Raw genomic sequence first — 24696 nt, forward strand, 5'->3', positions numbered from 1 at the left:
GGACGAGAAGGACTGGTGAGGGGGGGGGGGGGGCACACACACACACAGGAACGCACACACACACACACACAGGCACGCACACACACACACACATACACAGATACGCACGCACGCACCCCAACGAACGCAAACACTGAGACAAACACATACACGCATACGCACACACGCACACACTGAGACAACCAAACACACACACACACACACACAGACGCAGACATGTAAACCTGCGGCCTTACAGGCTCATCAGAACCATGAGGCTCAGGAGGCAGAGCGGGTCGGCTGGTAACCAGAAGGTTGCTGGTTCGATCCCCGGCTCCTCCTAGCTGAGTGCCGAGGTGTCCCTGAGCGAGACGCCTCCCCCTGACTGCTGCTGACCAGCCGGCTGTCGCCCTGCGTTGTCGTCCCCTCCGTCGGGGTGTGAATGTGTGTGTGAACGGGTGAACGTGAGGCGGTGTTGTGAGGCGCTCTGAGCTGCCGCCGGGCAGAGAGGCGCGGTAGGAGTGCCGTCCCCTCAGGGTGACTGGAGGCTCTGTGTCCCCAGGCTGAACCAGAGCCACCAGCAGCTGCTGAGGGACCACGAGGAGCTGGCGTCGGACCACAAGCAGCTGAAGACCCAGCTGAACGCAGCAAAGCTGGACCAGGCCCGGCTGGAGGGGGACTTCTCCCGGCTCCGCGAGCAGTACCTGCAGCTGGACATCACCTCCACCAAGCTCACCAACCAGTGCGAGGTGGGACCACAGGAACACCCATCACGTTTCGTATTAACACTCAATGCCATTTAATTCACTACGGTTGTGTGTGTGCGCGTGTGCGTGCGTGCGTGCGTGTGTGTACGCGTGTGCGTGTGCGTGTAGCTCCTGAGCCAACTGAAGGTGAACCTGGAGGAGGAGAACCGCCACCTGCTCAGCCAGATCCAGAGCCTGATGCTGCAGAACCGCACCCTGCTGGAGCAGACCATGGAGAGCAAGGACCTGTTCCACGTGGAGCAGAGGCAGTACATGTGAGCGCCCCCGCCTCTGACCCTCCATCACCCCCTCTCTCTCGCTGCATCACAGCACCAGCCCCTGTTCAAAGAGGGTACGAACACAGGGGACCCGGCTCCTAACCACTAGTCCCAGGTCTGCCTCTCTGAAGTGCCGAGGCACCGGCGGTGGTCAACCCAGTGAAGGGGTGGCCACCGCCCGCCGGGACCTGGTACATAGAGAGAGCGGTCCCCTGATCAGAGTGATGAGAGACACCTGTGGTTCCTCTCACGATGAGGAGGGTACTTCTGTGGAAAGGATCTCTCTCTCTCTCTCTCTCTCTCTCTCTCTCTCTCTCTCTCTCTCTCTCTCCATCTTTTATCAAACATTAACCTAACATCGACCTAAAAAGTCAGAGTGGACGTGCCAGTTGAACAGGTGGGTTTTGAGTTTGGATTTGAATGTTGTGATGGAATCTGACAGTCTTATGTGTGTCTTATGGGGAGTTCCATAGTCTGGGTGCCGAGCAGCTGAAGGCTCGGGCACCCATGGTACTAAGGCATGGTGTGGGGAGGGCGAGTAGTCCAGCAGAGGTTGAGCGGAGGGTGCCGGGGGGCTGTATTCTTGGAGGAGGTCCCAGAGGTAAGTAGGGGGCTAGATGGTGGAGAGCTTTGTATGTGAGGAGGAGGCTTTTATACTGGATGCGGTAATGTACCGGGAGCTGGTGAAGTTGGATGAGAATAGGGGTTCTATGTTCAGATGATTTAGTGAGGGTGATGCTCCAGTTCTGAATAATTTGGCGTTACAGTAGTCGATGCGGGAAGTGACAAATCAGTGGAGCAGGATTTCGATGCCGGAATGGGACAGTGATGGGTGGAGTCTGGAGATGATTCGGAGGTGGAAGAAAGCAACGAGAGCCAACGAGAGGGTGCTGTCCGGGATGACGCCGAGGCTCTTGACTTGGAGGGAGAAGGGTACTGGGAATCCGTCGATGATGACGGGCAGTGCTGGGGTGCGTTGTGGTTTGGTGAGGGTGGGTTTGGAGCCGATTACCAGGGCCTCGGTCTTATTGCCGTTGAGCTTCAGGAGGTTCCTGCTCATCCAGCTCCGGATGTCTTCCAGGCAGGGGATGAGGGAGGTGGGAGGGATGGCAGAGGTGGGTTTGGAGGAGATGTAGACCTGTGGGTCATCACCATAGCAGTGAAAGTTGACCCCATGGTGACGGATGACCATGCGCAGGGGGAGGAGGTAGATGATGAAGAGGAGTGGACCCAAGACTGAGCCCTGGGGGACACCCAGTGAGACACCCCAACACCCAGACTCTACCCACCCTCTCTCCCAGTCTCCCGCTCAATCTCTCATCTCTCTTCTCTCTCTCCCTCCCCCTCTCTCTCTCTCTCTCCCTGTCTCCCCCTCACTCTCTCCTCCTCTCACTCTCTCACTTTCCCCACTTTCTCTCTCTCTCTTTTAGGTTTGATAACTGCATAACTAACAATGCACAATACCAACAATGGTTAAAGTAGCTAAACTTTAACTAAGTTAACCACGTAAAAAACAACCAGCTAAGATTTTCCTCTGTGGAACATTAAATATACAGAAGGCCTCTGTGTCCTATTTTGCAACTCAGTGAACTCAGCCCGAGTCAGCCAAAAGATTTGTCCTAAATGCACAAAACAATACATTCAAGCTTCTGTTAGAACAGCACAGAATAACCAGTCTCCAGACTGCCACACCCTGCTCTGGAGTGATAGAGGAAGGTACAAAGACCTACAGACCAGACGATGTGATCGACGCAAGTGTCACTGGGCAAAGTTTCCTCTGGTGCAGCAAAGTCTATTTTGAGCACCCAAAAAAGTGCCCGGGTGCTGTTGTGGGCGTGCTCGTGGGCGGGGGATGGATTATTGATGCTCTCTGGCAGGACAGCCAGTGGACTGACCTATTCTCTGCCCGTCACTCGCTGGCTGCTGCTGCCACACTGGGCCACATCGATGGGGAAAATCTATCGCTCCCTGCTGCAGGACAGCATTTAGACGAGAGCAGCAACATTATCGGGTCCCTGTGTTTCACCGCTGATGTACTTTAGCACGCCATATTAGAGGAATTGTCAATGGATAAGAGGGTGTGTAGTTCTTATGAAGTCAGTTATATGTAAATTAATAGAAACAGAGATGGGGAGATAATGAGATAGAGATAGGGAGAGAGAGAGAGAGAGGTGGGGGAACAGAGAGAGAGAGACGGAGAGAGAGAGGTGGGAGTAAGAGAGAGAGAGGGGGGGGGGAGAGAAGTGGGAGTGAGAGAGAGTGAGTTATTTACTTATAATTTTATAGTAATAATACGTACTGTTTTGTTTATATAGCGTTGGCAAAGCTCCCTATAATTAATTAATTAATTAAATGTATTGATAATTAACAAACCCCATTCCAATGTGTTTTTACTAACGGCATTATAGAGGTCACCGTCACTCACTCTGCTGATAACTCTACCGTGGCAGACGGGGGAGGGTGGGTGGAGGGAGAGGGAGGGAGAGGAAGGGAGAGAGAGAGGGAGTGAGAGAGGGAGAGAGGGGGGGGGGGGGGGGGGGGGGGGAGGGGGGGGGAGAGAGAGGGAGGGAGAGGAAGGGAGAGAGGGAGTGAGTGAGTGAGTGAGTGAGTGAGTGAGTGAGTGAGTGAGTGAGTGAGTGAGTGAGTGAGTGAGTGAGTGAGTGAGTGAGTGAGTGAGTGAGTGAGTGAGTGAGTGAGTGAGTGAGTGAGTGAGAGAGAGAGAGAGAGAGAGAGAGAGAGAGAGAGAGAGAGAGAGAGAGAGAGAGGGAGGGGAGTGTGAGAGAGGGAAGTGATAAAGGGAGGATAGTGTTGATACGAGAGTGTGAAAGGAACTGGGTCACATGCGTTTCAAAACGTCAAGTTCTCCTCCACCGCAGGCCTGAAGGTCAGCTCCCGCGGCGCCTCTCATTGGTCGATGGCTCCTCGTGTCACGGCAGACCCTCGTGACATCACTTCCTCTCTGGGGTTTGTTTTTCAGTGACAAGCTGAACGAGCTCAGGAGGCAGAAGGAGAAACTGGAGGAGAAGATCATGGACCAGTACAAGTTCTACGACCCCTCGCCCACCCGCAGGTACTGAGACCGGACTCATCACCCACAGGTACACTCACCTGAGACAGGGCTCATCACCCACAGGTACACTCACCTGAGACAGGACTCATCACCCACAGGTACACTCACCTGAGACAGGACTCATCACCCACAGGTACACTCACCTGAGATAGAACTCATCACTCACAGGTACACTCACCTGAGATAGAACTCATCACCCACAGGTACACTCACCTGAGATAGAACTCATCACCCACAGGTACACTCACCTGAGATAGAACTCATCACACTGAAATGGGACTTTGTTGCTCCTGTTCTTATCTCAGTTCAACCCCTTTCAATTTTTCTCAATCTCTCTCCCCCCTCTCTCCTCCTCTCGCTCTCCCCCTCTCTCTCTCCCCCCTCTCTCCTCCTCTCTCTCTCCCCCCTCTCTCCTCCTCTCTCCCCCCCCTCTCTCTCTCTCTCCCCCCTCTCTCTCTCTCCCCCTCTCCCCCCTCCCTCCCCCTCTCCCCCCTCTCCCCCTCTCCCTCTCTCCCCCTCTCTCTCTCTCCCCCTCTCCCCCCTCCCTCCCCCTCTCCCCCCTCTCCCCCCCCAGACGTGGTAACTGGATCACCCTGAAGATGAAGAAGCTGATCAAGTCTCGGAGCCGGGAGCGGGGGGGCAGCGAGGGCTCCCTGGGGCCCGTCACGCCCCCCCTCCACGCCGGCTCCTGCGAGGGCCTGGACGACACCCACCTCCACCTCCACGGCCCCCCGGACGGGGGCTCCACGGGGGGGTCCGAGGGCTCGGGGGGGTCCCCGTCCGCCATGCCCCGCCCCCCCGCCGAGACCCTCTCCCCGCAGCGCAGCATCAGTGAGTATGAGCTCGTCGGCCGGACCCCCGCCCCGGCCGCCGCTAGGCCCCGCCTCCTCGCCCCCCCTCCCCCGAGGCGGTCGGGTTCGGGGGGGAGGAAGGTTCTGGAGATGGCGGGGTTCTGCGGCCCCCTCTTCGGGTCGACGCCCGACGCCCAGGGGGACGGGGCGCGCCCCGCGCCCCCCCGGGACCGGGCGGCGCCGCCCCCCCGCCTGCTCAGAGCCCCCCGCCCCCCCGCCTGGTTGAGATCGCTCCGGCACCTCGCCACGTCCCCAGAGGAATAAACACGTAGTACCGTAGCGAGGTGTGTCTGTGGCTGCTCATTACGGCCGGGGTTCATTACGTGTGTAACGCATCACACACACACACAAACACACACAGGCTGGGTTCATTACGTGTGTAACACATCCCCAAGACACACAGACACACACAGGCTGGGGTTCATTACGTGTGTAACGCATCCCACAGACACACACACACACACACAGGCTGGGTTCATTACGTGTGTAACGCATCCTACAGACACACAAACACACACAGGCTGGGTTCATTACGTGTGTAACACATCCCACAGACACACAAACACACACAGGCTGGGTTCATTACGTGTGTAACGCATCCCACAGACACACAAACACACACAGGCTGGGTTCATTACGTGTGTAACACATCACACAGACACACAAACACACACAGGCTGGGGTTCATTACGTGTGTAACACATCACACACACACACACACACAGGCTGGGGTTCATTACGTCTGCAACGCATCACACAGACACACAAACACACACAGGCTGGGGTTCATTACATGTGTCACGCATCCTACAGACACACAAACACACACAGGCTGGGGTTCATTACGTCTGTGACACATCCCCAAGACACACACACAGGCTGGGGTTCATGACGTGTGTAACACATCACACAGACACACACACAGGCTGGGTTCATTACGTCTGTAACACATCCCACAGACACACACACAGGCTTCGCTGTTGTGTCGTTGTGCGTGCAAACGGCTTCCCTCGAAGCGATCCACACATGATGAGCTTTCAGTTCAATTCAATTCAGTTGATTTGTGCAGCCCTTCATCACAGGTCCAGTCTTAAAGGACTCAACAGGCCGTGGGTATATGACCCCCCTGACCCTAGCCCCCCAGAGGGCAAGAGAAAACTCCATTAATTAGCAAGGAAGAGATCTTGATTAGGAACGCAGAGTGGGGGATCCCTCCTTCAGAGTGGGGGATCCCTCCTTCAGAGTGGGGGGATCCCTCCTTCAGAGTGGGGGGTCCCTCCTTCCAAATGGGGATCCCTCCTTCCAGGGATGATTAGGAGTGCAATGGGTGCCATGATTGGCATTCATACATACATACATACATACATACATACATACATACATACATACATACATACACCATGCATACATACATACATACATAGACACCTTGACACCGCACTTGAAGTTCAAACTCTTTCGACTTTGACCCCGGCTGGACGCTGACCTCGTCCAATCAAGAATCAGTTAAGCTCTTTACAATATTGCCTAACACCATTCGTTCACACATTCACACACCGACGGCGGAGTCAGCCATGCAAGGCCAGCTCATCAGGGGCAGTCAGGTTTGAATCTAAACTCATATTTTGAGTTTAGCGCTAAGCTTGAGATTCTTCAACTTTGGCTTCACTACGGTCGCCAAACCTGGCGGGGTACGCTCTGCTGAAAACTCATCGTGTGTCAACTGCTCGACACCCCCAGTTGTGTTCTCCCTGTGCTGCACTGTGTTTCTGTGTGTGTTTCTGTGTGTGTGTCTGTTAATGTGTGTTCTCTCTCTCATTCCCCCACCCTGTCGCTCTCATCCCCTCCTTTCCCACTGTACTCCGTCCTCTTTCCTTCCTACTCGTTTCTCTTCCTGCATTGGGCTGAGCTTTCTCTGTCTCCCCCCTCTCATCTCTCTCTGTGTCTCCCCCCTCTCACCCCCCCCCCCCCTCCTCCCTTGGTGTTATAAGCGGCCGCCCTCAAACTCTTTCCCCGTATGAGGAACCGACTGAAGGACCGAGACAAAGTCAAGTCTCTGCTGCGCCGCTCCATGTGTAAGGAACGGTTTCCCTTTCTGTTGCTAACTCTCTGACCACCTGAAGCTAACTCTCTGACTGCCTTAAGCTAACTCTCTGACTGCCTTAAGCTAACTCTCTGGCCACCTGAAGCTAACTCTCTGACTGCCTGAAGCTATCTCTCTGACCGCCTGAAGCTAACTCTCTGACCGCCTGAAGCTAACTCTCTGACCGCCTGAAGCTAACTCTCTGACCGCCTGAAGCTAACTCTCTGACTACCTGAAGCTAACTCTCTGACCACCTGAAGCTATCTCTCTGACTGCCTTAAGCTAACTCTCTGACTGCCTGAAGCTAACTCTCTGGCCACCTGAAGCTAACTCTCTGACTGCCTGAAGCTAACTCTCTGACCGCCTTAAGCTAACTCTCTGACTGCCTGAAGCTAACTCTCTGACCACCTGAAGCTAACTCTCTGACCACCTGAAGCTAACTCTCTGACTACCTGAAGCTAACTCTCTGACCACCTGAAGCTAACTCTCTGACCGCCTGAAGCTAACTCTCTGACCGCCTGAAGCTAACTCTCTGACCGCCTGAAGCTAACTCTCTGACCGCCTGATGCTAACTCTCTGACTGCCTGAAGCTAACTCTCTGACCGCCTGAAGCTAACTCTCTGACCGCCTGAAGCTAACTCTCTGACTGCCTTAAGCTAACTCTCTGACCGCCTGAATTTAACTCTCTGACTGCCTTAAGCTAACTCTCTGACTGCCTGAAGCTAACTCTCTGACTGCCTGAAGCTAACTCTCTGACCACCTGAAGCTAACTCTCTGACCGCCTTAAGCTAACTCTCTGACCGCCTGAAGCTAACTCTCTGACTACCTGAAGCTAACTCTCTGACCACCTGAAGCTAACTCTCTGACCGCCTAAAGCTAACTCTCTGACTGCCTGGAGCTAACTCTCTGACCGCCTGAAGCTAACTCTCTGACTACCTGAAGCTAACTCTCTGACCACCTGAAGCTAACTCTCTGACCGCCTGAAGCTAACTTTCTGACTGCCTGGAGCTAACTCTCTGACCGCCTGTAGCTAATCTGTCGCTAGCTATCTGACCGCCTGAAGCTTACTGACCGCCTGATGCTAACTCTCTGACCACCTGATGCTAGCTCTCTGACCGCCTGGAGCTAATATGTCGCTAACTATCTGACCGCATGGAGCTAACTCTCTGACCGCCTGGAGCTAATCTGTCGCTAACTATCTGACCGCATGGAGCTAACTCTCTGACCGCCTGAAGCTAATCTGTTGCTAATTCTCTGACTGTCTGGAGCCTTCCGGTCGCCCGTGGCTCTCACCGTGTGAGGTCGGGGGATCAGAGTTCAAAGTGTGTAGCTGAGTGGTGTTCATAATTTGCAAACACCCTTGCATTAGCGCCACCGTCACAACTTGCTCTGAAACACAATGCACTCATCCTGTTTTAAAACGTACACACTAGTGTTTACAGCCTTCGTGTTCCTCATTCCCTTCTGACTTCACTTCAGCCTTTGTGCCTCTAACTTCCACCTGTGGCCGTTCAATCAGTTCAAACCTCAAACCAGTTCCCCGTGTAACCATGGTCATTAACTCCTACCCGCCTGCATTCTCAACAACACTCACCCAGACATCTACACTGTCTTTATGCTTCATCCATTCATCATTCATCCATTCATCCCAGCCCTGGATGGCCTGGCCGGCCCCACAGGAGGGCCCGGGGAGGAGGGCCGCTGGGGGGGCTCCCTGGAGCTGTTTGAGGGGCCCCAGGCTGAGGAGGAGGAGGAGGAGGAAGAGGAGGAGCAGGAGGAGGAGGAGCAGGAGGAGGGCAAGATGGACCTCTTGACCTCATCCCTCTCCTCCTCCGTCATGTCCATGCTTCATCACTCTCATTACACCGTCACCACCACCACCCCGCCTCCACCAGGTCATCTCCACCCCGCCGACACGGCTGTCCCAGATATCTCTAAACTTTGGCTCACAGGTATAGGCACTAAAGGCATTCCCATTCATTTCCTATCGTTTTTGTTAGCTTGTTTTTAGCTAACATAGCTAACATTAGAGCTAATATTATGAGCTCTACTCAGTGATCAGATAAGCTTTATAATTTTTTTTGCATTGAGTGTTAAACACAGTAACACTCCTGTATATTGTCAGTTGAGCAGGACATTGATATGTATATTTATAGGTTGTGTTCTCATCTAGTCTTGTGCTCCACAGATAAAGATTCGGTCGATAGCGCGTCTGGTTTTGAAGACCACGAAGACCTGCAGCACGGTAAAGCCCTCTGGAGTTTGTCCATTTTGCATGCAGATGGATTCCGGGAATTGGGAGTAAATCCATCAAATCCTGAACATGGCCTTGATTTAAAATCGTCAATGCTCGTTGCTCAAAGCCGACGTAAACGGCTGAGAAACATTAGACTCTGCTGCCCTCTGGTGGTGGCAAGAAAAGTGAGACTCTACTGCCCTCTGTCGGTAGCTTGACAAATCGAGCGATGCTGGTTTAGCAGAAGTGCGGAGTCATACTGCAAACCCAAACCAGCTGCAGAGAGTCCAATTAGTACCCCTCCTGTTAGGTTGGTTTTACAACCAAAATGTTCCCGAGTCAATATCAAAAAATGGTCCGAAACCAAAAAATTCCCCAACCAAAAAATTCCCCAATACAAATGTTGTACCTCATTACTATCACCATGACTAACATTAAATCAATATTTAATGCAATAGGGTTATTAACCTCTCACAGATCATTGTTCAATAAGGGTAATACGCTCGTTTTTATCAGAAAAACATGTTAACACTTTTTTTTATGTTCTTTGGAAACACTTTGATATAAATACATTCAGTTCACACATCATTCGTTTTTTATGTGTTTCCAACTTCAACAATTATTTTTCTTACGGAATGAGGTTGATCTTTAAAACCGAGACGCCCGTCAGGTTCAGGGTCAGGTCGACCGCTGCGCTCAGACCAGTCCGAGGGCTTGCTCTGACGACCCCCCCAGCCTCCTCCTGTCTGTGTCTCATGACGTGTCGCGGTTGTCAGTGAGCATGCTGCCCCTCCTCACATCCTGTCCTCCCTCCTGATTGGTTCCCCAGGGCCGACCGCGCCCCCCAGCCGCGCCCACAGCGAGAGCAGCGGCGAGTTCAGCATGAGCCTGGACAACGAGCCCTGGTCCAACGGCAGCAGCCCGCTGCAGCCGGCGCCGCCCTGCCGCTCGCCCGGCTGCTCGCCCGGCGCCCACCCGCCCCCCAACGACACCTCCAGCCCCCGCCACGCCCACCCCCACTCCCCCGCCGTCGCCGTGGCCAACGGCTCGGTGCTCCTCCACGCGTACCCCCGGGACCCCCCGGCGCAGGGCAGCCCCCCCACGGTGCAGCTCAGAGCCCCCCCCCCCCCGGACCTCTGGCCCATGCGGACCACCAAGACCATCAGGAGGGGCTCCAAAGCCAAGGCCGCCGCCCGCCGCGCCTCCGACTCGGGGAGCTCCTTCAAACTCACCAAGGTCCTCAACGGGCTGGGCTCCAGGGCCAGCCCGGCCAAGGCGGAGCCCCCCGCCGCCGCCATCGCCCCCGCCAGCGCCGCCGCCGCCGCCGCCCACTCGGCGGCGGCCTGCTCCCCCATCACGGTGCTCTACGTCCAGGGGAAGTCCTCCTCCGTGTCGGGCTGCCTCAACTGCTTCTCCACGCCGCTGGGGCGGGAGGGCCGTCTGCGGGGGTTCCGCTGCCCCAAGGTCCTCCCGCGGGCCAGCAGCGTCATCTCCACCGCCGAGGGGTCGTCACGGCGACCCAGCGTCCACAGCGCCTGCAGGGCGGCGCTCCGGGCGGCGCCGGAGCCGGCGGCCGCCGAGAGGGACGCCGCGGAACTCCCCCCCCCGGGCACGCCGCCCGACCGGAGCCGAGAACCGGCGGCGGACCGCCCCCACCCGGCGGCGCCGGACCCCGCGCCGCCCCTCAAGCCGCCCCGGGACCCGGCGCTGACGGCGGGCGGCCCGGAGCCCCGCCCCCCCCCGGCCCCCGTCCAGGAGACCCTGTTCGGCCCCCCCTTCACCTTCAGCTCCGTCTTCTCCAACACCATCTTCAGCGAGGCGGCGGCGCCGGGGGGCGGGGACCCCCCCGGGCCGGACGGGGGGGGGCGGAGGCAGAGCTCCTCCCCTCAACGCGATCCCAGCGCAGCGCCAGCCGACCAGACCCCGCCCCCCTCGGGGGACACTGAGAGGGGGGGGGCGGGGGAGTCGGGGGGCGAGGTCGGCCCTGAGGGGGGCCCACCGCTGGGGGAGAGGGGGGCGACTGTGGGGTGAGGTGTGGGGGTCCGGCGTTCCGGATCCGCCTGCAGAGACCCTGGTCCGGGTCACACGGAGACGACTCCGGGAATATTCTGTCCCGGAATTTTCTGCAGCTGATTCTGTTGAAGTCACAGACAACCGTTTGGTGAACGGTGAGGAGCTCTCTCTCTGCTGAGAGAATCCCTCTCCTCACTCCTTCCCTCTTTGCGTTTATCGTTTGGGATTATGATAAAGGAACTGTACGATATTTATTCATTCTTGGTATTACCTTTCTTCTGTTGCACTTATTTATTGAAGGTCAGCTCACCCCCGGGTCATTTGGACGAGATGATTCGGTTCCTTCTTTGTCCCACGGTGTCATGTTTGTACACGTGTATAACCCTACATCTGTTCTTCTTCTTCCCCTCACCCCCTCCATTCACCCTCTCATCGTGTGTGAATAGTGTCCGTGTGTCACCCCTGTCTTCTCCTTGCGGCGTGGGCCTATGGGAGTACGAGGAGGCCCAGTTCTGTTATTTTCCTGATGTTAAATAAGATGTTTATGAGATATTTATCAATTGCATAAGTTGTTCCCCAAATCAATTAAAGGGAGAATTCCTATATTTCCTATATTTTCATTGGTCTCATGTTTTCATTGGTTGAGTACCTTTACAAATAAATAAGTTATTCATTGATTCTTTTTAGATGAATACAATGAATGAAACTAGAAGCATGGGCATGTGTTATGGCAGTGAGAACATGAAATGATTCAATGGATAAGGGAAATGCAGTTACTTTTTGTTGAAATATAATGATTATGCCAATACTTTGTTTATTGATATGGCAAATAGCTACTTAGCATTTGCTAAAGGGGGTTGGGTTAAAAATGGCATATCATTTAATTTAAGGTAATGTAATGTTTAATGTAAATGTAAAATTTAAATATATTTTATAGTAAACTCATTACTACTTTAGAATTGGTCTTAAAAAAATTATTTTCTGAGTGCCCCGTGCATTACCAAACATCACCACCCGGGGACGCTGTTGGCATCATCTTCAAGAACAACTGACGTCAACGGAAGTGATCTTTGTCTCACTTGTCGCCTGTTGCAAAACACAGACCCCTCGACTAACAGAAGCACACTGCTCCCCCCTGAACTGGAGTGGCTCTGCAGAGCTCGGCGACTGATTGTAGGGTACCGGAAGATGCTGAACGCCCCGGCTGCAGAACGGAACAAGGAGCCCATCCTGGCGGTTCTGCGGGGCTGCGTGGACCCCAGGGGGCCCCTTCAGGCCCTGGAGGTCTCGTCCGGCACCGGGCAGCACGTCGCCCACTTCGCCCGGGCCCTGCCCCACATCACCTGGCAGCCGTCCGAGTATGACCACCAGTCGCTGGCCAGGTGAGAGGCAGGCAGCGTGTGCGTGTGCGCATGTGGCTCAGGAGGTGGAGCGGGTGGACGGGTAGCCTGAAGGTTGCTGGTTCGATCCCCGGCTCCTCCAATCTGAGTGTCGAGGTGTCCCCGAGAAAGACGCCTCCCCCTGACTGCTCCTGGCTGACGGCGCCGTCGGTGTCTGAATGTGTGCATGAATGGGTGAATCAATGCGAGACAATATTGTAAAGCGTTTTGAGTAGCCACTGGTTAGCAAAGCGCGGTAGAGATGCAGTCTGTAACCAGTGTGTTGTTGGTCGGTTGTCGTGTTCAGTATAGAAGCGTACCGGACCCACTACCAGCTGGACGGGGTCAAACCCGCCATCCACCTGGACGCCTCCTCACCGTGGGACAGCTGGGGGTCGGGGTCCCTCCAGGCTGAGAGCCTCGACCTGGTGGTCAACATCAACATGATCCACATCTCCCCCATAGCGTGTACCGAGGTAACGCATATCTGTATTAGTGCGTTACATTTACATGTAGGCCGTTTAGCAGAGGCTTTTCCAAAGCGACTTACAATGAGTCAATTTATCGGTAGAAAGAGAAAGAATAAATATATATATATAGTCAGATATATTATATAATAATATAATATATCGCTGTCCGCACAGTAAGGATGTTCATAGAACCAAGTGCCAAGCACTAACCATCACTAGGTTAACCCATTCCCCGTATACTACACAGATAGCCACGACAAGATGCTACACAACATACAATAAGTGCGTACATTAAGTGTATATCATTACTGTACTATGTATTCCTCGTATAATAACAGCATGTGTTGCGTGTCTCTAGGGTTTATTCAAAGGGGCAGGTCACATTCTAAAACCCCAAGGAATTCTCCTGACCTATGGGGTAAGTTGAGTGGTCCTACGACGTGTGTTATTGCCATCAGGACATGTTGTCATCCATAACCAGAACCTTCCCTTTTCTTCTGTCTAGCCATATGCTGTGAATGGTCAGATCACCCCAGAGAGCAACGTAAACTTTGACCTCAGTCTCAGACAAAGGTAGGCCTCCCTTGAATCTATTTTTTTTTATTAATGTCGATTTTATTTGGGTTGTATGTTATGCTAAAGTAATTATGTCAAACGATGAAGACATCGAAGCAACTCTAATGATATCAATGTTCTGACATTACTATGATATCGCTATAAATGATACTCAAAGCTTAACAAATAATGACGTTTATTACATAATGTCTTGAGAGTCCACCCTGACCTGAAGCCCGTGTGCTCCAGGAACGCTGCGTGGGGCCTCAGAGACATCGCTCTGCTCAGCTCCATGGCCCAGAGGAGGGGTTTGTTCCTGGAGAAAGTGGTGAGCAGCTCACTTTGTTTCAGCGCATGTTATAATGAAGAGAGAACAATGCATTCGGGCGGCGTCTGGCTCAGGAGGCAGCGCGGGTCGGCTGGTAACCTGAAGGTCGCTGGTTCGATCCCCGGCTCCTCCTAGCTGAGTGTGGAGGTGTCCCTGAGCGAGACGCCTCCCCCTGACTGCTCCTGACCAGCTGGCTGTCGCCCTGCGGGGCTGACTCCGCCGTCGGGGAGTGAATGTGTGTATGAATGGGTGAATGTGAGGCAGTATTGTAAAGAGCTATGAGTGGCCACTGGTCTATTTACCGTTGATATGTCCTTGAATAATAACATGTTGGGAACTTTAAAAATATATATATATATTAAAGGAGCCTTTTTGTTTCTTTGTGTTTTTGTCGCCAGGTGGACATGCCAGCCAACAACAAATGTCTTCTGTTCAGGAAGGAGAGTTTGGTGTAGGAGACCTGAGGAGGCTTGTCCTCTGGGGGTTTAAAACGTGTTTCCAGTGACAGTCGGCCGTCTGTCCTCTGGCCGTCCGTCCTCATCCACACGAATCGCCAAGTTATTCCATTTCACAATATATCGAATGAGTCATTCTGAATGAAGATATTAATACATTATGTATCTGTTTCCAACAAGACTGTAGCTGGTTCTAACCAGCTAGTACAGACTGGTCAGAACCGGCTACAGAATGCTTAGAACCAGCTTCGGTTTGGTTAGAACCGGCTACAGACTGAGTAGTACAAAAATTCACTCAGTAAATTATTGACATGATTATTATTTTATGTCACATTACTTTTGCCAATTCAGTTTTATGCTCCTCCACAATATTGTTTTTCTAATTATTTCAATATTTATTTTTACAATATATAAAGCTACGGTTTTACTTTTGTTTTTCCACATTACCGTGTCTCAATATGTTTTAAGTGTGATCCCGTGTATAGCACAGAGAAAACTGAACCTTTTCTGAAAGCTTGTTGAATAAAATCCTAACGCCTCGTTTCCACATGCGTATGTTTTTCGTATCAGTGCTTCCTTAAATTTACGGAAGGGGTCGCTAGTGTTTTACGTACGGACATGAATTTATTTACGCCAGCCAAAAAGATGGGGTAACGTATGATAATGGCAGTTTTTAGGAGACCAGTAGTTTGGAACGTGAGGATCGACATTAGGGCCCGACCGATATTGATTTGAGTGCCGATGCCGATGCCGATTATTTTAAGAGAAAAATTACGATTTAATCGGCCGATTAAAAGCAAAACAAAAAAAAGCCTATAAAACGTAGTTTTTGATACCTTAAATATACTTTAAACACTTGACGAATATGTGAATTGAATGCAGAACCTTTGAGTGTTTTAGAATACTTTTACAGTCAAAAATTAGAGTAATGTAAAATGTAAAATAAATAACCAACTCCCAATGTGCTGCGCTCGTGAGCAGTGACTAACACGTGCGTGCTGAGCAGTATGGTCTCACCGTTGGAGTCTACAGTATAACAAATTAACATGGCCTGGGACCTAAAGAAAAACAGGCACAACATGCTCAAACAACGCGTCTTGTGTACATTGGTGAGGTGAGCGCGCAGCTGCCTGAGCGAGCGTGCTTTCATGTTGTACGTTAAAATTCAATCTCCTCTTTTTTACTCCAGCTAAAGTTGTTAGTTAGCAAGGCGAGTAGGAGCGCAATCTGCAGGATACCAAGCGCAATAACATTTAAAAATAAAATAATCGGTTTAAATCTGCGTCTTTTTGGCAGATGTCGATTATTTTCAAAAAGGCTATAATCGGCCGATTAAATCGGCAGGCCGATGAATCGGTCGGGCCCTAATCGACATACATGTCATATACAGAGATGAAAACAAAACCAACCAGGCTTAGAAAGAGATCGGCGAAGAATTTGGCCTGCCAGGTACTTGCATGTTTTATGAAAAACATAAAAACTTTCTTACGGTATCTCCGTAAAACGACGGCGAAAGTTACATTTTTTGAACGTATACTACGGACATACCGGACAGAAAGTTTACGGAAGGGAGTCTGAGGAAAAACGGACATTACGGAGAATCATAGGAATTAATGGACTTTCGGTCGGAGACGGTTGGATCGCATATGAGAATGTACGTAGGCTATGTGGAAACGAGGCGTTATGCCTTGTGACGTGGCGTTTGATCGGTACATTTCGGCTCCGCATGTATTTTTGGAATTTTAAATTGGTGCAATAAATTATGTTGTCGACTTCTAACATGTCTCCATCTTTGCTGTTTGAATCTAACGGTAATCTATATGAGTGACATATCGGCGGTAACGACAGATTTTGGTTGCGAAATGGCTCAAGCTGGGCATTGGTGCTATAGGGGCGGCAATTGACGCGCGTAAAATGCGCACCGTGGCGCCGGGATGTGGTGGGCTTAAGAGAGAAGGAGAGATAGACACACAGAGAGAGGGAGAAGGAGAGAGAACAGAGAGAAGGAGATAGAGCCAGAGAGAAGGAGAGAGAGCCAGAGAGGGAGAAGGAGAAACAGACACAGATAGAGACAGATGTCACAGATCTCTTGGCCAAGAAAGGAGAGTTGAGGAACAAATGTGACCGAGGTCACCGAGGGCATGAATTATCAAAGAACTCCAGTAGGGGGCGCCAGGACTTTAAAATCACAAGAAGCGCAAAGAGTGACCGTTCTGTTGGTGAGAAATATGTGAAGTGTTCGCTGAATGGTCCTGCATGTTAATTAACGTTTACAATTGAATTTCCCTCACCGAGAAGGTTCACAAATCCGCTCACAATATGTTGACAGGACACCGAAACAGCCTGCCCTGGCCTTCATATCCCTTCTTTTCCGGGTAGGCTATACTAGGTTATTAACTTATCCTGGAAATGATAATAGTATATTAAACAAATCCCAGCACTACACCAAAAGGAGGCAGCAAATCAGAGCTAAACGTATCTATCTGCGTTTCATTTCCACATGGTAAGAGAGCAACACAAAACAGGTTGATAATATTTGGATGTTTTATTTTCTTTAAATCAAGCAGGTTACATTTCATTAGTTTTTACACAATCTGATATTTGGAGCCATTTGCAAATATGCTCATAAATTACATGATTTGTAATCCTCATCGAAAAAAAACATAAAAGAATGAGGTGGTTAATGATCAATATTGGGATCAACAGTGATCACCCTACTAATGTAGGCATTACGTATGCAGGCAGAAAAAGGAAAGTTCACATTAAGGTCTCATGTGAAACACCACAGGTCTGAAATACTCAGGAACACATGAAAATGGCACAAATGAATTTCACTCTCCAACCTTTTGCTAAAGAGACGTTGACAGGCCCACAGAGAGCCTGGAGCTCACGGGACAACATTCACACACATTCTGCTTCATGAAGAGGTGGGTAAAGATAAAGCAGGTTTATTGATGTGGCAAACAAAGGTTCAAATATCCTCCAAAGCACTTCAAGCCCTCAAAGAACGAAACTCAAAACGCAGACGAGGTAAAAGAAGAAACTTCTAGATTAAAGTGGAGCGACCCAGGGACAAGTCTGGTTTGGGTTAAAGATTATGGATGGTTAACTTTGTGTAACGTGTTTGGAGCGAGTTTAGGCAAGCGACTTCAGGTATTAGGCAAGCGACTTCAGGTATTAGGCAAGCGAGTTTAGCCAAGCGACTACAGGCAAGCGAGTCAAGCTAAGCGAGTTTAGGTTTTATGCAAGCGAGTTTAGGTTTTATGCAAGCCAGTTTAGCCAAGCGAGTACAGGCAAGCGAGTCAAGCTAAGCGAGTTTAGGTTTTATGCAAGCGAGTTTAGGTTTTATGCAAGCCAGTTTAGGCAAGCGAGTCAAGCTAAGCGAGTTTAGGTTTTATGCAAGCGAGTTCAGGTATTAGGCAAGTGAGTTTAGGCAAGCGAGTTTATGCAAGCGAGTTCAGGTATTAGGCAAGCGAGTTCAGGCATTAGGCAAGCGAGTTCAGGCATTAGGCAAGCGAGTTCAGGCATTAGGCAAGCGAGTTCAGGCATTAGGCAAGCGAGTTTAGGCAAGCAAGTTCAGGTATTAGGCAAGCGACGCGAGTTTAGCCAAGCAAGTTCAGGTTTTATGCAAGCGAGTTTAGGTTTTATGCAAGCGAGTTTAGACAAGCGAGTTTAGGCAAGCAAGTTTAGGTAAGAGAGGCAAGTTACTTTAGGCCTCACTTTATTTGCGGTTAAATTGCGGCATTAGGTTTAGAAAGAAGGTTAAGATCCAGGCTCAGGTTTGCTTCCAGCCTCGTCCCTCTAGTCGCTCCCTATAAAGAGGGTTGCCAGCTACCGTGTTAAAATACAACAGCTGGGAGTACAGATGTGGAGTATAGAACTAAATGACAAAGATTGATTCAAACATTCTTCCCCCAAAATGTGGTGTAACATAATGGAGAAAATAATGACTTTCTCTCCATTGAAACCAAGTCATATCTTACGATCTCACGAGGTCCCGCCGCAAGGGGCGGACTTACGAGCTCTATAGAGTGTGCACTGTGTGTTAATGTTGGGTGTGGATTAAAGTGCTGTGTAGCCAGGGATCCTCAGGGTTTATGGGGAGTAGGACACACTGGTGTAGTTCAGTGCTGTGAAGTAAATTGATGCAAAAAGTAGAATCAGTTTGAAGGGCAATCAAATGTCTATAAATGCAGCAATACGAGCCTCCAGGTGCATTGGAGTTACTGCATTTAATTAACTTTAATTTAATTAAGAGCACACTAGTCAGTGGAGATGTTCACAGAAAAGACTGGTCTTCAGACCTTTATAAAGATCAGGAGGGATTATATAATTGTCGTTTGACGCGTTAGGTCTGTTCGAGGAAGTAAATATTTACCAGCGTTGGGTCTCTGCACCGCGACACCCAGCTGCCACACATCTGGTCTCCCTTTAAGTCGCCTGAAGGAGCGGTCAACTTAATTGAACCTAAGGGGAATGGGTCACAAGAAAAGGCAAGGATAAATCAAAGCTAAACATAGCAAGGATGAAAACAAGCATTGTCCAACATGGGGTTCGGCGATATTTTGATGTGAAAACATTTAGGTGTACGATCCAATCAAAAACAGGCTCTTATCATGTTTCCAATGTGCCCGAGTTGCTACGCCCTCATCAGCCACCAGGTGGCAGACTTGATTTTGTCAGTAGAAGGAGCAAAATAGCCATTCAGCTTGATTACAGCAATAGTAGAGGAGCGAGTCAAAAGAATGCGTTTGAGCACCTTCAGCCATTGCTCTTGTTCAAGGACATCCCACTGATTGGCTGAAGTCAGATCTTATTCTCTAGGTTTGTCACAGAGGAAGCCCCTAGTATCAAGGCAACATACCCGCTAAACAAAACTGACCCTGTTGAATAAATGAAAATGTCTTCAAGATGGTGAATCCAGTATCTTACCGGTTCCACATGGAGTCTCTAGTCGGCTGCGCTGTAGGCCTTAGGTCTGTCCTCTGCTCCGGGACGAGGTCCGGAGTATAAAGAACCAGTCAGTCATCAAGCTGCTTGGTGTCTTCAAAGAGGTGGAGGTTTGACCGCCTGCACCATGAGGACGCTGTGGATACGGTATGGGACCATTTATCAGCGGATCTGAACTGCAGAACTTTAATCACATCAGCTGTAGATTTATGTACCTTCTCCGGAAAGATGAGGGGGGGGGGGGGGGGGGGGGGGGGGGGGGGGTCGTCAGCCCCTGAGCAGTGATCTTCATCCCCAGTGACTCCTTCAATCCTGCTGGAGCAAACACTCAGTTACCATTTGGAGATGACCCAGCTAAGAGTTTAGTCCCCACATGGCGATACCACAGTTCATGGCTGCGCTCTTTGATCTTCTCGTTGATAAGATTGACCTGGAGAAAGAGCTTACCTTCCATGGACGAGGAGCTGGTTGGTCTAATCACGAGCCGCCTTCGGACCTCCACCGCCGGATCCCCCAACCGTCCTCCACCGCCGGGACCGTCTCCTCCAGGACCTCCACCGGGCCAACCGCCTGGACCTCCACCGCCGGGACCGTCTCCTCCAGGACCTCCACCGGGCCAACCGCCTGGACCTCCGCAACGTCGCCTCATTTCTTCTGAAATGTGACACACGTTCTATTTGCACCCCGGACATTCCTCCCCCTTCATGATGCACTGGAGAAGAGTTTAGCTTAACTGGATGAGGAGCCGCCGCCGCCGGGACCTCCAGGACGCCACCGCCGGGCCTCCCAGGACGCCGCCGCCTCCGGGCCCCCCAGGACGCCGCCGCCTCCGGGCCCCCCAGGACGCCGCCGCCTCCGGGCCCTCCAGGACGCCGCCGCCTCCGGGCCCTCCAGGACGCCGCCGCCGCCAGGTGGACGCCACCACCGGGACCTCCAGGTTGGTCCTAACCACCGCCTCCAGGCCCTCCAGGTTGGCTGCCTCGAGGCCCGCCGTCGCCTCCAGGATGGCTGCCGCCGGCGCCTCCAGGATGGCTGCCGCCGGCGCCTCCAGGATGGCTGCCGCCGGCGCCTCCAGGATGGCTGCCGCCGGCGCCTCGAGGCTCTCCAGGATGGCCGCCTCTAGGACCTCCAGGCCCGCCGTTGCCTCCAGGCTTCTCCAGGTTGGCCACCGCCTCCAGGCCGACCGCCGCCATGTGGACGCCACCTCCAGGCCGGTCTCCACAATCCGCCTCCAGGACCTCCAGGTAGTCCACCTCCAGGATGGCCGCTGCCGCCGCCTCCAGGCCCACCGCCTCCAGGACCTCCAGGTTGGCCTCCGCCTCCAGGCCCGCCGTTGCCTCCAGGACCTCGGCCGTCTCCATGCCTTCCAGGTTGGCCGCCTCCAGGCCCTTCTGAAACGTGAGACACAAGTTCCAGTTGCACACTGGAGCATTTCTCCCCTTTCATCATGGATGCACTGAAGAAGAGTTTAACTTTACTGGATGAGGAGCCGCCACCTGGCCCTCCATGCCGCCCCTTCCAGGTTGGACGCCTCCAGGACCTCCAGGCCACCGCCGCCTCCAGGCTGGCCTCTGCCTCCAGGACCTCCGCCTCAGTCCTTCTGAAAGGCGAATGACACGTTCCATTTGCACACTGCACATTTCACCCCGTACATGATGCAGATAATCAACTCCTCCTCTGCTTTAGCTCCCACAGATCTCACTGATGCCCTACTGTGCAGCCTTGAGTGAGGTATTATTAACCCAACAGCCAGCCACACACACCTAGCCTACATCCTGTAGCTGGTCCTAGTGGCTGAGAATGCATCTGACATTTTTCAGAACACCTCAGCGTTGCTGTGGCTGCATGTCAAAGGTTTAATTCTAAACAATTCAAGCCTAGAAAAAATGTGCAGCTCCGCGTCTCACCGTTCTGCATCCGTTGGGCTGCACGGCTCCCGGCCTTCCCTCCACCTGCAGCGAGCGCCTCCAGACGACGCCACGGACCTCACGGCGAGCGCCTCCAGACGACCGCCACGGACCTCCAGGCGAGCACCTCCAGACGACCGCCACGGACCTCCAGACGAGCACCTCCATCACCTCTACTGAAACAAGATACAATCTATTTCAACACTGGAGATTTTTTCCAATTACAGTTTTATTCTGAACCGTTTGACCACGCCATGGAGGAGTTTATAGGATGTGCAGTTCCACGGCTCACCCGTCTGTTCCTGTAGGACTGAAAGCCTCCTGGCCACCGTCCACCTGCAGCTCCCAGCTCCAGACCCGCTCTGTTGAAGCCTCTGGGAGTACAAGCCGCTCCTGAACAAAAACAAACCACTGTTCATAAATCATTTGGGACTCATTATGCAGCATGAGCTTGGGTAGAAAATGTTCAAATCCTGTATAATGATTAATCGTTATAAAAATGTAATTAATAGAACTATACACATTTGTACTTCAATAAAACATTTAATGAATAGTGGGAAACTACACAAGAAAAGTAAATTAATAGTTTTAACAAGGTTATATTAGTAAAGCAAGTCTCACCCAACGAGTCAATAAATGGTGACCACATTTTATTATTATTATTATTAACCATTTAGTGCTTCACTAAATTCCTATAGCAAGTGGAAACGTTACTCTCCTTCATTGGTGATGTTCATGTTCCTCGATATCTTCCAATGGACTCGTTGTGAAATCCTTCTGGATCCTCTGCGTTGAAGTGCGTTGTTCAATTTCCAAGGGGCGCGATCTAAAATGGGTCGACGGCTAAGCCATTGGATAGGCCTCGACTAATCATAGCATTGGAACGGGTGATGGAGAAATACATATTCCTCAAAATCTTTAAGAGTAGTCGTTCGTTCTTTTAGTGAACATATGCAGTCTTTAGTTCACTAACTTACATCTTTGTTGTTGAAACACCTCTACATGTTGCGTATATCCAACCTCACATTAGATAAAGGGTTGTGATTGGTCAGTCTAATACGTACCGGGCAGAAAACGTTATATAACGGAGGGGCGCCTGACCGCATCTTAGAAGAGCAAATTATATACGAGGTCCGTCTAGTTCCGAAGCTATTGGTGAAAAACGCAAAACGTCCAACAGGCAGTAATGATCATCCACAGAACATAGGCGAATAAAAAACACATTGCACGACCGGCGGTCAACAGCAGCAGCAGCAAGTGTATTGAAAGTAGAAAAGTAGTAAAGAGAAGAATAGAATTGGGAGAGTGGTGTGCAAGTCAGACACCGCATCTAACCCAGGACCACCTTGCAGATCACAAGCAGCAAACCTTCTACCACACCAACCAAACACACAACAGGCCCCCGGTCAGTATGGTCAGTCAGACAGGTTTCAGCAGAAGGGCTCAGTGGGGTTATGGGTTGAGCAAAAACGGAACTCTTTCTTCCTTCCATCCTGGATTTTCCGGACATGTGGAGTCGGACATGTTTCAAGTTATCCGTGGATTCCTGAGGGCAGTGAAGTATCTGCAGAAGGTGACGTCCAGCCAGGTCCAGCGGTCTGCCGCATTGACCACGAGATCTTTAACCGAGTAGGACCGCCTCGGTTTGTAGTAGGCCTAGAACAGTTTGTGTTCAACAGCGTGGAGGTCCTCGTTTCCATCCGAGCTGCTGCAGTTCTTCCATGCTGCTTCCACAGTGAGCAGAGGACACTTCCCAGTGTCGTGGTCGGTGCTGTAGCTGTCCGACTCCGCAGCGTTAGTTAGTCAGTCGATCCCATAGATAAACCACTCAACACAAACTACCACTTCCATCAGCAAATCCACATTAACCTCCAGCGGAAAAACATGTACAATAGAGGGGCAAGAACAGACGACAGGAGGAGATGGGGAGAGTGTATGTGCAGTGCTCATGAAGGAAGTACCCCGCGTTACTCACTGCGTGGGTCCCGGTGGCGGGGGTCCAAGTCGGTGGCCACGATGTCCGGATTGTTCAGCCCACGCAATCCAACGCAAAATAAACGATTAACATCCGTCACGGTGGGGGCGCTTTATGAGGAGAGGCGGGGGGGACGCAGCTGAAATCAATTAAGAACTAGTGACCAGAAGAAGGTGATTGGTTGTGAGCGAGAAGCTCGAGACGAGAGACGGCAAAGGCCTGCGTATTGGTTAGAGCAAAGTTTTCAAAGTGTGAGAGAGTGAGCCCCCCCCTCAGAGAAAAAAAATTATCTGAGCCCCCCCACCCCCCTTTTTTTTTTTCTAAATACCTGTGTTTTGAAAGCTATTTTAATTATTTTACACATTTGAAACATCTCTTATCATAATTTGAAAACATCTTTGTGCGTTTTTATTTTTTTAAACACATTTCTTAACACAATTTAACAACTTTATCTTTAACTTTTAAATGTATAAATACATTTGAACATCTTAATCTGTGTAAACTGGCAGTTTACACAGATTCATTCAGGGTCCCCGACTCTGAATTTTCCTAGTCTAATCAGATCTGCCTTTTCAGTCCAGAGATTCGACTATTCGGCGGGGTTTGTTTACCGGCGTTGCTATGGTGACCTAAATTATTATAAGCAACTGAAAACGATGCCGGTTTGAAACTAAAACTGTGATTCTGAAAAAAGTATAAAGTATAAATGCTATCAAAATTCCGTTTAGTATTGAAGATACAAGGGCAGAGGGGCGAGGGCAGAGGGGTGAGGGGGTGAGGAGGTGAGGGGGTGAGGGGTTAGGGGGTGAGGAGGTGAGGGGGTAAGGGGGTGAGGAGGTGAGGTTTTTAGGAGGTGAGGAGTTAAGGGGTGAGGAGGTGAGGTTTTTAGGAGGTGAGGAGTTAAGGGGTGAGGGGGTGAGGGCTTTGGAGACAGCGACAGGCCAACTACACACAGGAAGGGAACAATGGCGTTGTGTGGACAGTTGTGTATTACTTGTTAGGGCCGGGGCCGCGGCTCTTCTCTGTCTCCCCCTCTTGGAGGACGATCCCTCGTTCCTCCGGCTCTACACCTGTTGGACGTCACACCTGCCATCCATCTCTGGTCGTCATCATCCAGCCTGACCTAAACCCCGGTTAACCCCAACCCGGGTTCTTCTCCCACTCATCGCCAGAACGTTGTTCAAACCACAGTGGATCACCAACCCCGTACCTTCCCCCCCCCCTCCCCCACTGTGTGCTCCTCTACCTGCCCCCCCCCCCCCCCCCTGTGTGCTCCTCTACCTGCCCCCCCCCCCCCTGTGTGTTCCTCTACCTGCCCCCCCCCCCCTGTGTGCTCCTCTCCCTGCCCCCCCCCCCCCCTGTGTGCTCCTCTACCTGCCCCCCCCCCCCCCCCCTGTGTGCTCCTCTACCTGCCCCCCCCC

The 24696-nt window shown here is 51.6% G+C and overlaps 2 protein-coding genes across 2 annotated transcripts; one reads left to right on the forward strand and one right to left on the reverse strand.

The window, feature by feature from the left end:
* Positions 1–12318: 12318 nt before the first annotated feature.
* On the forward strand, positions 12319–14993 carry mettl26 (methyltransferase like 26). Its single transcript, XM_030352409.1, has 6 exons — positions 12319–12638; positions 12943–13111; positions 13464–13523; positions 13611–13678; positions 13910–13988; positions 14387–14993. Exons 1-6 carry the CDS (start codon positions 12445–12447, stop codon positions 14441–14443), a joined length of 627 nt encoding a protein of 208 aa, XP_030208269.1. The 5' UTR covers positions 12319–12444; the 3' UTR covers positions 14444–14993.
* Positions 14994–16969: 1976 nt separating this feature from the next.
* Positions 16970–23310, reverse strand: LOC115540861 (collagen alpha-1(I) chain). Its single transcript, XM_030352458.1, has 12 exons — positions 23276–23310; positions 21593–21693; positions 21428–21476; positions 21301–21358; positions 20872–20993; positions 20374–20784; positions 20128–20146; positions 19841–20047; positions 19609–19705; positions 19376–19529; positions 18822–18910; positions 16970–18573 (listed from the first exon to the last, which is right to left on the reverse strand). The coding sequence occupies exons 4-10, from the start codon at positions 21308–21310 to the stop codon at positions 19490–19492; spliced, it is 906 nt and encodes a 301-aa protein (XP_030208318.1). The 5' UTR covers positions 21311–21358; positions 21428–21476; positions 21593–21693; positions 23276–23310; the 3' UTR covers positions 16970–18573; positions 18822–18910; positions 19376–19489.
* Between the last annotated feature and the right edge of the window lie 1386 nt (positions 23311–24696).

This window comes from Gadus morhua, chromosome 3 (assembly GCF_902167405.1).
Source record: "Gadus morhua chromosome 3, gadMor3.0, whole genome shotgun sequence".
Lineage (NCBI taxonomy): Eukaryota > Metazoa > Chordata > Actinopteri > Gadiformes > Gadidae > Gadus > Gadus morhua.

Bases quoted from the DNA above. Each gene is read 5' to 3' on its own strand.
- mettl26 (XM_030352409.1), top strand. From the start codon at position 12,445: ATGCTGAACGCCCCGGCTGCAGAACGGAACAAGGAGCCCATCCTGGCG. The intron at 12,639-12,942 runs GTGAGAGGCAGG...TGTCGTGTTCAG, and splicing joins GACCACCAGTCGCTGGCCAG to TATAGAAGCGTACCGGACCC. The intron at 13,524-13,610 runs GTAAGTTGAGTG...TCTTCTGTCTAG, and splicing joins GAATTCTCCTGACCTATGGG to CCATATGCTGTGAATGGTCA.
- LOC115540861 (XM_030352458.1), bottom strand. The intron at 20,785-20,871 runs GTAAAGTTAAAC...CTCACGTTTCAG, and splicing joins AGGTGGCGGCTCCTCATCCA to AAGGGCCTGGAGGCGGCCAA. The intron at 19,706-19,840 runs GTAAGCTCTTTC...TTGCTCCAGCAG, and splicing joins CAGCTCCTCGTCCATGGAAG to GATTGAAGGAGTCACTGGGG.